This window comes from Pinus tabuliformis, chromosome 1_2 (assembly GCF_031772625.1).
Source record: "Pinus tabuliformis cultivar Carrire ecotype Pingquan chromosome 1_2, CPIR1, whole genome shotgun sequence".
Lineage (NCBI taxonomy): Eukaryota > Viridiplantae > Streptophyta > Pinopsida > Pinales > Pinaceae > Pinus > Pinus tabuliformis.
Genome location: NC_142298.1, coordinates 634843902 through 634855365, shown reverse-complemented (window position 1 = coordinate 634855365; position 11464 = coordinate 634843902). Strand labels below are relative to the sequence as shown.

The following is an 11464-nucleotide window of genomic DNA, read 5'->3' as shown; positions in this document are numbered from 1 at the left end:
CACCTTATGACATGATTTTCCCATCAAGATTAACATTTTGTAAATTTCAATTCTAAAATAAATTATTTGTACTTAAAATGATCTCATAGAATCTAACAAGACTCAGAAGCTATTTATTCAATTCCATTTAATTATATGTATTGATATAAGTTTATAAATGTAATTTATTTTTGAAAAAAAACTCTTAACGTAAGTAAAGATATATCTTTTACAAAACTAATTAGAATTAATTGATAATGAGCTTTAAGTGGTTTATTCAGACTACATGAAAAATAAAGTGTCATAGATGAATGCCTTTTAATACATATTTAATATGAAAAATCAATATCTTAATGATAATTTATTTGTATTTAGATTAAGTATTTAATAATTAAAGAACACGGGGACTTATATAAATTTCAACTAAAATCCATGAGTTATGTTTCACAATTATTTCTTCCTCATTAAAAATTCTTATCATTTCTCCTCTTAGTGAAAGTAATGATTGATCATGGTTTTCCATACAATTGGTTGGTGCTATTACATCGAGACTATTATTGGTTTTGACAATGTTGAAAAGGAGAGATAAATATCCACATTACCATCAACTATACTAATCTTTGAAAACCCTTGCCTCCACTACTTACAAGAAGACCGCTAATTCTTGTTTACTTCAATTTGTGACATTGTCCATCACAATGGAATGACTCGAATACCCATTTAAGAACTCTCATTTGATGTACTTGGCTTTGAGTGGAGGTAGACCAATGGTGACTAACCTTCTTGAAATACCTAGATCAACAATGCATAACTTTTATAATGGATGCCTGGATGCTATGAAGACGAATGATCACCCCCTCATTAGTGCTTCATAAAGGCACAAAGGGACCATAGGAAATTGAGCACAAAAACATTTTACTAAGTTTTTAGTACACTAGTTTCAATGCAATGCAAGGGACGCACATCCTTTCCATTTACACTAAGATCCTCGCATCAACATCATTCAATAAACAAATCCTCCATAGGTTGTGGGAAAGGGGTTTAGAGTCATCAGACACAAAATTCAAACATCAAGGAATCTAGTTCATTATCCATAACTATAATATCTTTATTGGATGTTAGACATACTAATATGATTTAGCTTGAATCAATTGCTTCTAAGAGTTTGATTTCACATTTCTATTGTGTATTGATACTATTGTACATAACAACTCATGTTTGACCTATTCATGATCTCTACTTGGTTTGAAATTACTTAATTATTTTTATGTTGAATTAAGTTAATATGGCGATTTACAAAAGAATGAATGTTGTTGAAGGCCTTGTAATAGAATACTTCCAAATTTAATGAAATATGTGTTCATAGCGCATCACATGTTTGGGATCTGCAGAGAAGTAACGCATCTTCTCCTCAGTCGGAAGGTGGAAAAACTCTCGCGCCACTCTCATCATTTCGGCCATGGCGGACTCCGGAACGCCATGATTCTTCACCTGCAACCCCACAACCATCAATCTTCAAATTAAAATGATAAAAAAAAAGGGAAATGGAGCACCTGGAAAGGGATTACCAGAAAGAAACCCCATTGTTGGCACGCTTGGCCAATGGCCTCCACCACTGCAGCTCGGCCTTCACCATCGCCATGAAGGTAAGCGAGATCGATCATGGGTACTTGATCCTCTTCATGTGGATGAGAATCCAACAACACAGGGCGCTGCTCGAGGGGTCTTATGTAAATTTCGGGGACAGCATGAATGCCAACATCGACCAGAGCTTTTACTCCCTTGTAATGATCAGGGTATATTTCATCGTCATTATTATTTGTCTCAGAGGCGGACCTTGTGGCCATGGTGAGATAGATGACACTGTCTGTAATGCAGAATTTGAAAGTAATATTTCACTATTTATTAAGTTTTCCACTCCCTTCGTCTAGTCAGACCCCGCGTGGATAGGAAACTTCTCTGTCGATCAGAAAATTGGGTCGCGGTGGCCGCCTCGTTCAATAACAGCAATAAGCAGTGTTTGGTGCAAAGTTTTCCACTTTCGCAGAAATTAGCGCACGGACATGCTAGTGATTCCACCAATCCGGTTGATTCCACATTTGAATATTCCATATTTTAACGAATATTTCACTACCATGTTGATCATGAGAGATTCTACTCAATATTTAATACGTCATAGGTTCACTAATGAGGTGGGGCTCTATAGGCTTATTTCTAGATTACAGCCAAGCATATCTACTACTAGATGATGTACTAGTTTAAATCTAATGATGGGCATATATAGTCTGACAGCATTAATGAATCTATAGAGTAGGAGATAATAAATTTATAGATTAGAATAAATATCGCCATCAAACACTATATTTTTGGACAATCACACTTATATATATATATATATATATATATATATATATATATATATATATATATATATATATATATATATATATAGATATATATATATATATATATATATATATATATATATATATATATATATATATATATATATATATATATATATATATAAAGTAATAATAAAAATATATTATTTAATATGATTAAATTATAAATATATTGTTAATGGGTTTATATCTCCCAGAAATAATGAAATTTTTAAAATCCAATAAAAAACTAATTATATATAGAGTGTATTTAAATATATATAAATACCAGTTGTCTTTAGTGCGATTTTTTGGAAGCTTTTCCGGTAGGGTTTTCCGGTCTAATTTCTCTAAAATCCAGTAGGAATTTATTTAAATCACAAGTTTGATGGGTAACCCCTACACAATCCAATTTCCCTAGGGGTTTTTCAAGGTGTTGAATCCATATATACAGTAAAAAAAAACAATTTAACACAAATCAAGATTTCACCTCAAATTTTTCTGTCTAATTCCGGCACCGAAAAGTCCAAAAAGTCGCACTAAAGACAACTCCAAATACAAATATATTGAAAACATAATGTGAAAGGTGATAATCCAACTAAATTGTTTTTATTAGAAAGGTATGTTTCACTTTTCAATAAATTGTAATTTAAAATTGGTTTCTTTTCAATAATAAGAAGGTAAAATGATGTACTTGGCTTTAAATGGTGAGAGACTTATTTTGAATTTGATGTAATTGTAAATATCAATTATTTATAATATAAAATTTAGTTGTAAGAGGAGTTATTTGATGATGTTTAATTTAGTTAAAAATAATAATTTCATCAAATTTAAAATTACAATTTTGGCCAAAATTAATGATGATAAATGAGAAATGATTCAAGATATAGAGTGATGAATAGTGATACTTATAGTGAATCAATATCATTACCACTACGTGAATGATACTTATAGCTAATCATAGCCAATCATAACAATTATGAGAGAGAGATTCAAAACTTAAGATAAAACTAGCTAAATTAAGTTGTAAAATACCTTCACATTTTTATTTCTAAAAGCATGTTAAGATGTTGATATAGGATCACAATGTTTTTCTTCAACAATTTTTTCTTTTTTCGTATTAGAAAGACATTGTAGCCTCACTAGTCAGTGTAATAAGACAAAAAGTAGGATTGTCCAACAAACTATAGGTCAAATTTTGTCCAAAATCTTGTGCATAACAGTTATACAAAAGATAGTATTATCATTCAGAGAGAATTTCAAAAGCTTCTATTAGTATAAAAATTAAAAAGATACCTAAAAACAGACTAATTTTACAAAACATAATATGACCTAGAGTTAAGTAAAGGTATACCTAATGGTTGCTTCCTCTTATTCAACTAGAGAAGGTTGAGGATTCTAGTCCATTTCATCCACCTCTCTAGGTCACTGTAGCACATATTATTCCTCATTATTCTCATCTACCTCTAAAATCATGGTCAATTTCCAATTTTGACATTGTTTGTGGGGCTTGGGCACTCTAGCACATATTATTCCTCATTATTCTCATCTACCTCTAAAATCATGGACAATTTCCAATTTTAGGTGGTTGGCTGTGGGGCTTGGGCTGACAATCAAATTGTCAATGTAATGATGCAGAGCATGAAATTAAACATCTAGGATATCAATATGTTCTTTCTATTGAAGAAAGGTTTCCTAATAATTGTCATCTCATTACTATGGTTTCCTCCCATGCATTAATTTTCCCTATTACGATGAAACCAAAAATCTTGTAAATCTACAATAAATTCCTCGTCTTCTAACAACACACCAAGTATTAGTAATTTGAATAGGCAAAATCACCCCTAATTATTGTGATTTACTATACCATCCAAACTCCAATGAAACCTATCCCAAATCCTCAATTTCAATCCTCTTTTATTATGTTTATTTCCAATTCCGTAATTCCAAACAACACTATTAAATAAACAGATAAATTAGATAAACATATGGAACTCTTTGATCATATCTGCTTGCTGGGTGGGCCTCAAGATCATGGAGACCTAGGGATTGCCTCTTTCTCCTTCGTCGCCTCCTCCCCCTACCGCAGAAGCTGCGTTCAACTCTCTGCTAGCTTCTTTGCCTAAGAAGAAGAAGTCAGAAGCCGCCAAGTTTGTCAAAAAGCTTGAGGATGTACCAGAGGTCACCCTTCCTCCTGAGGGCCCAATCCAGGTCGCCTTGTCCCTGGCAGATCGAGCCCTAGTGGGTCAGTTCACGGGCCTTTGGCCCTCTCCAAAATCGATGGAGATCTGGGTTGTCAAGAACTGGATCCCGTTGATCAAGAACAACGTAACTTCATACTTCCTAGGAAGAGGCTACTTCCTGTTCGAATTCAACACAAAGGAGGATAAAGACTTGATTTTCAGGAATGGTCCCTATTTCATGGGACCCCAGGGCCTCTACCTCAACAAATGGACCCTAGACTTCGATCTTGCCGTGGATGTTCCGACGATAGTCCCTGTCTGGGTTCGGCTCTTGAACCTCCCAGTGCACTGTTGGAACTGGGATTCCCTCAAGCACATAGGCAATGCCCTGGGAAAATTCATCAACAGGGCAAACAACAAGGATCAATATGACTACGCTCGGATATGTGTTGAGGTCGACTTAGAGGTGGGACTTCCAGAGGCCATTAAAATAAATTTTGGCAGTTGGATGCATGTGCAAAAGCTGGATTACAAGCAGCTCCCATTCAAGTGCCGCAAATGCCACATCTACGGCCATTTTGCTAGAGGGTGCCCGAACAAAGGAGAAGTAGAGAAAGGGAAGGAGGATGGTTGGAATCAAGTTAAGAGGACAAAGACCTCTCACAAGAAAACTGGGGCCCCAAACGGCCAAGGCCCTCAGTCGGCCTCTGCCCAAAATGGACCTCCACAGAAAAGCCAAGAAAACAGGTATGAGATCTTAAGCTCTATAGAAGAGGTTCCACAGGAAGAGGAAATGCAAGATAAAACCAAAGATAAAGGGACCTTAGTAGGATTAAGGCTAGGAGAAAGTGTTACTAAAAGACATAAGGAAAAACAATCAGAAGCCAACAAGGAGGAACAAGTCTCGGAGGAATCAGAAGAGGAAGGGGACATAGGAGATTCGCAAACATCGGTCAGAAGATCATCATGGGGCCGCAAATCTACTAGAGAAAAGAGAGAACAGGAAACCTACAAAGACAAGCTTCAGGGTAGTCAGCCCACTCTAGAGAAACTCCTTGCTAAAAATCCGAAGGTGACAAGAAATCAGGCACAGGGTTCCAAGGGGGCCCATCAACATAAAAATAAATGATGAAGATAATCTCTTGGAATTGCAGAGGAATGGGGAGTAGAGTGAAAGAATAAGCAATGAGAAGTCTTATAAGAATAGAAGCCCCAGATATTCTTCTAATTCAGGAGACAAAAATGGAGGACAACGAGTTTCTCCAAATCAATAAAAAATTTTGGAAGGAAGGCAGAGGTCAAGCCGTCTTAGCACGGGGAGCCTCTGGGGGGTTGGGCTCTCTCTAGAATAAATCCAAGTATTTGTTGGTTACAGAGATCCTCAATACCCATTGGTTGTTTTTGAAGCTATAGCACGTGGACTCGAGGGAGGAATTTTGTCTCTTCAATGTCTATGTCCTAGTAAATGAAGGGGAGAAAAGGGCCTATTGGGACTCCATCAAGCAACTGTCGGAATCAGAGAATTTGGAAAACATCATAGTTGTTGGAGATCTAAATCTCACCTTGCATGCGGAGGAAAAGCGAGGAGGCAGTATCATAAGGGATCCAGCAAGGGAGTGGGTGGAGGATCTCATGCAGGACTGGGATCTGCTCGACATCTCTCCTTCCAATGGTAAGTACACCTAGTCTAACAAAAGAATAGGCCCCGACCACATTGCTGCAAGACTTGATAGATTTCTGGTGCAGAGTTCCTTTCTTTTGCTTGGTCTCGAGTCTAGAATGCACATCCTCCCTTGCAGTGTTTCAGATCACAAGCCTATTAAGCTTGAGATACTAGATCATAATGATCTTGGCCCTATTCCTTTCAGATTCAGTCCACTTTGGGTCAAGAATCCTGAGTTTCTGAACTTGGTTCAAGATTGTTGGAAAATGCCGGTGAAGGGCTCCCCTTCTACATCTGGGAGGAAAAGCTTAGAAGACTAAAAGTTGTCCTAAAATCATGGGCCAAATCCCTCCCCAACCCTGCAATAGAGAGAAAATTGGCCCAAGACAGACTCGATCAGCATCATGCCCAAAATGAAGATGCAGAAATCACTAGAGATGTATTAGATAAGGAGGCCGATCTTCAACAAAATTTCCATAAAGCTTGCCTCTCGGAGGAAGAATATTGGAGACAAAAGTCTCGGAGTCTATGGCTTAAAGCGGGAGACAGAAATTCCGCCTTCTTCCACAAACAAGCCCAAGCTAGAAAGAGCTTCAACTCTATTGCAGAAATTAAGGAAGGGAACTCTATCCACAAGGATTTCGGGAGCATCAAGAAAGCAGCTTTCACTCACTTTAAAAAACTTTATAGTGAAGAAGGAGTGACAGACCCAAACTCCAAATTCTTGGGGGCGGTCCCTACTAAGATCTCCCCCACAATGAATCAGCATCTTGAAGCAAAGATCACTATAAAAGAAATAAAGGATGCTCTCTTCGACATGGAGCCCGACAAAGCCCCAGGCCCGGATGGCTTCACTGCAAGATTCCTCCAATCCTGTTGGCAGATTGTGGAAAAAGACCTCTACAAAATGATCTTGAAATCTCAAAATTGCCAGAAAATAGGGGGCAGCACCAATTCTTCCTTCCTTGCCCTCATCCCCAAGGAAAAGGGTGCTAAGGCTTTCAATAGGTTCCGTCCCATCTCTCTTTGCAACATTGGATATAAATTAATCACAAAGGTGATCGCCAATAGGCTAAAAGGTATCCTCCCAGCCATCATTCCGGAGAATCAAGGCGGGTTTGTTCAAGGGAGACAGATTGCGGACAACTTCATCCTAGTTCAAGAGGCGATTCATTCAAGCCTACAACACAAAGAGAAAGGTATGGTAATCAAACTAGACTTGGCAAATGCTTTTGATCGAGTCAGACTTAGTTTTCTTTGGGAAGTCATGCAAAAATTTGGCTTTGGAATGAATTTTATCAATTGGATTCGAGCTTGTATTGCCGATCCTTGGATCGCTCCCTTGGTGAACAGGAGAGCAGCAGACTTTTTCAAAGCATCAAGAGGACTCAGGCAGGGTTGTCCCCTTTCCCCGCTTCTTTTTGTCCTCCATGTTTCTGTCCTAAGTTTCTATTTAGATCAGAAGCTGGTTGATCAAGAGATCCTGGGGCTCAACATTGCCAGAGGGGTTAAAAATGTAAACCATGCTCTGTTTGCCGATGATACTCTCCTACTAGGGGCTGCCTCCGCCCGATCCACCTTAAGGTTCAAGGAAGTACTAGATGAATATTGTGAAGCTACAGGCAACATTTTAAACAAAGGGAAATGCAATGTTTTCTGTTGGAATATCTCTGCCAACACCCTCACCGCCATCTCTAGAACTTTAGGCTTCTCTGCCTCCCTCAATTGGACTTCCTTTATCTATTTGGGCCTTCCTATCTTCCGCAAACTTGCCTATAACAAAGATTGGTACCCTCTGCTAGACAAATTCAAGGCAAAAATTCAAGCTTGGGGATTCCCTTGACTAAATCTTTCCGGCAAAATAGTTCTCATCAAATCCGTACTCAGTAGTCTACCCATCTTCCAATTCTCTGTTATCCTAGCTCCAACTGGCATCATCAGGAAAATGGAAGCCTTCATCCGCAAATTCTTTTGGAAAGGTGGCAATCACAATGAAAGAAGAATCCCATTGGTAAGCTGGGATAAAATCTGTAAGCCCTTGAATGAAGGAGGTCTGAACTTTAAGGATCTCAGTCTTCAAAACACAGCCATGGGAGCCAAGATTTTTTGGAAAATCATTGGTCCTCATCCAGGCTAGGCGCAAAGAGCATTATGGAAGAAGTATTTTACTGGGGTGCGGAAAAGATGCTTGGACAATTCCCTGCCCACCACCGGATCACAATTGTTAAAACTCTGTCACAAAGCAATTCCTCTAATTAAAAACAGCACATTTTGGATACCTGGCAATGGAAAAGAAATCAGTCTCTAGGGAGAAGGTATCATGATGTACCCTCCCTTGTTGAGCAACGGCTCCCTTCAAGAGCTGTGTTCATGGTTGGATGGCGCTGGGCTCTTTACACTTTGGGACATCTCGACATGGACAGGCAAAACTTGGCTGCGTTGGAACCTGCCGCTCATGCCAGCTGAGTTGACTAGCGATTGGGACACTCTGCTCACGCTATTGAATGGGAAGGCACCTCTGTGTGCAGGGAAGAAGGATGCCTGTGGCTGGGGAACTAATCCTGGAACATACATAGTAGCGTAGGGGTATAAATCATTGTAGGAGCATCCACATGTTCCACCAGATCCTGCTGTGTGGAAGGGTCTATGGAGTTACAAGACCATGCCAAAGGTGGACTTTTTCTATTGGCTGTTATGCCACAAAGGAATTCTTACTGAGTACAGGTTAAAGAAGAAAGGATTCCATGGACCCTCACGATGCCAATTGTGTTGTGACAGCGAAGAGAATTCCCACCATTTAATGTTGGAATGCAAATACTCAGTAGAAATCTGGCAGAATCTCTTGAGCCACTGGAAAAGAGTGTTCATCTTGCTGATTTCTATCTCTGATTTATTTGCAACCTGGCCAAATTTTTATCCAGAAACACTCCCAAAAAATGAAAGCTTTAAGGCTACTTGGTTCTCCTTGCCAAAATTTATCTGCTGGCAAATTTGGCTTGAGAGAAATAGAAGAGTTTTCAGAGATGAAGGGCAAAATCCGAAATTCATCATAATCAAGATAAAAAGTCAATGGAAAGAAAGTCTGGGTGAGCATTTGTCGTATTCGAACCTAAGTCAACAGGACTTAGATTGGGGCACTTTTTTGGATCTCCATTTCTCTCGAGAAATAAGACATCACAAGGAAAAAAAAGAATGGCAATTCAGAGGGAAGGAGAATGAACTATCAGAATGGCTCACCAGGCAATCCAGGCATACCTTGTTCTTTGATGGGGCAGCGAAAGGAAACCCTAGTATGGCAGGGGCAGGAGGAGTTATAAAGAACAAGGAAGGCATAATTGTGACTAACTTTGCTTGGGGAATAGGGTACTCCACAAGTATCCAAGCTGAAGCCTTGGCACTTCTTCAAGGTCTCAAGCAAGTCAAGGCCCTTGGTTTAACAAAGGTAAATGTTATCAGAGATTCTTAGTCCATTATTAAAGTCATAGTGGAGAATTCTCCTCCTGTTGATCTTAGATTAGCTAGAGTGGTGTCAAGAATCAGACTTTTGGTGAAATCTCTTCAGTCTGTTAATTTCTTTCATGTATTGAGGGAGAACAATAAGGATGCTGACTCAGAAGCCAACAGAGCAGTGCCTCTTGCAGCTGGCTCTCTCTTGAGAGATGGGGTCGAGGAGTGGGACTCCATTCCATAATCTTGTTCTCATGTTTTACTGCATTATACTAAATCAGTTTGTTTGTGTCCATAAGATAGGGAAAATAACGGAAATAGATTCTCTAGTTCCGAGTAAGAAACATTGGCACCCAAATCTTGGGGCCCTTGATCATCTGGTGGAAGAAAGTTCATGGGCTTGGCTTGAATTATTGTAACCGATGAAAGGCATTTTAGCCATAGTTATAATATAAACCCATACGGCCGTTCTTGTAAAAAAAAAAAAAAAAAACATTATCACTTTCAAAATAAAAAATAAATTTGCAAACATACTAACACGTACCATTCCATTAATCAAACTTATAACCATTCCAAGAAAGAAATTAGTTAACAAAAATTGAAGGGTGCACCTAATATTCCCACCCTAACTTCAAAAATGACTTAAAGATATCCATTAAGATATGGATAGCCTCTTAGAAGTCAAACAACGAGACCAAAATGGATCCCATAATTCCACATTCACACAATTTAATATAAACAACATAGCCTTAAAGTCTTTGAGATTGTTTCAACCATTTATTTATTCCTATTTCATTGTAACAAAGTAGGTTGAATTAGAGGGAAAATAACATAAAGTTACGCATTATTTTGTTGCATCCATGGAAATTAATTTTGTATCCCTATCCTTCGTCTTTTGAAGCATTATTTCCATTAATCCTCAAAGAAGGCGAAAGAAACTCCTCTCCCATAAAGATCAAAATGTTGTTCAAATCCATTCAAAAACCATAATTTAAGAGGATGTCACATGTTGCACATTGACAATATGTGACATAGTTGACTGTGCAAGCTACATAACTGACAGACAGTGACATTGTCACAATTTTCTTTATTGCAAGGTGTGATACTATTTTAACGAAGGTAAAAATAAAAAAGAATGAGAATCTTCTAAAAGATAAGCCTCGCGGATGGCACCTACTCCAATTGGATTAGATCTGGATGGGATCCCTGAGTTGTCTAGATCATAACCTCCTGTACTTGTTCTTCCCAAAAATCTTACAAATAAAACCATCTTCCAATGATAGAGGGCTCTTGTTTGATTTCGAAAAGGATTTGGCTCTAAGTTCTCCATTGAAACTCTCCTAAAGTATGAGATTTTCAGATCTCAAGGCTTTTGAAGGAAAGGTGTTGAAACGAGGAATGGCTGGAAGGGGACTCTATAAAATTAAGGCATCGGGTTGTAACCACTTCCTTTGTGATTAATATAGTTATATTTTTCTTTCCCACTGTCATTGTCTATGTCTTTGATGATTTTTTCTATATATCTCCTTCATCATATCTATACAAGTATTATCATTTTTTTTGGATTAGATGTGTTCTTATGTTTTGTTTTTTTCTATTGTCTACATGTTCTTCTTTGTGAGCACTAGGACAAGGTTGGAAGCTACACTGATTCAAGCAACTAGTGAAGAAAAATGTCAATAAAAAGGTATGAGCTCATCTCACTTTTTTTTTCATTTATAATTTGATTGCAATAGACTTAGGGAAAACTACATATTCCTGTTTGTTTTTTTCTAGATTTGGGTATAGGATCTAGGGAGATCATTCTT

General features: G+C 38.0%; 2 protein-coding genes across 2 annotated transcripts; one reads left to right on the top strand and one right to left on the bottom strand.

The window, feature by feature from the left end:
• Positions 1-1323: 1323 nt before the first annotated feature.
• LOC149207235 (fe(II)/2-oxoglutarate-dependent dioxygenase 4-like) lies at positions 1324-1826 on the bottom strand. The gene is made up of 2 exons (XM_089397974.1): positions 1548-1826; positions 1324-1470 (listed from the first exon to the last, which is right to left on the bottom strand). Exons 1-2 carry the CDS (start codon positions 1824-1826, stop codon positions 1324-1326), a joined length of 426 nt encoding a protein of 141 aa, XP_089254100.1.
• Positions 1827-4643: 2817 nt separating this feature from the next.
• LOC149207234 (uncharacterized) lies at positions 4644-8052 on the top strand. The gene is made up of 3 exons (XM_089397972.1): positions 4644-5618; positions 5960-6218; positions 6488-8052. Exons 1-3 carry the CDS (start codon positions 4644-4646, stop codon positions 8050-8052), a joined length of 2799 nt encoding a protein of 932 aa, XP_089254098.1.
• Positions 8053-11464: the final 3412 nt, after the last annotated feature.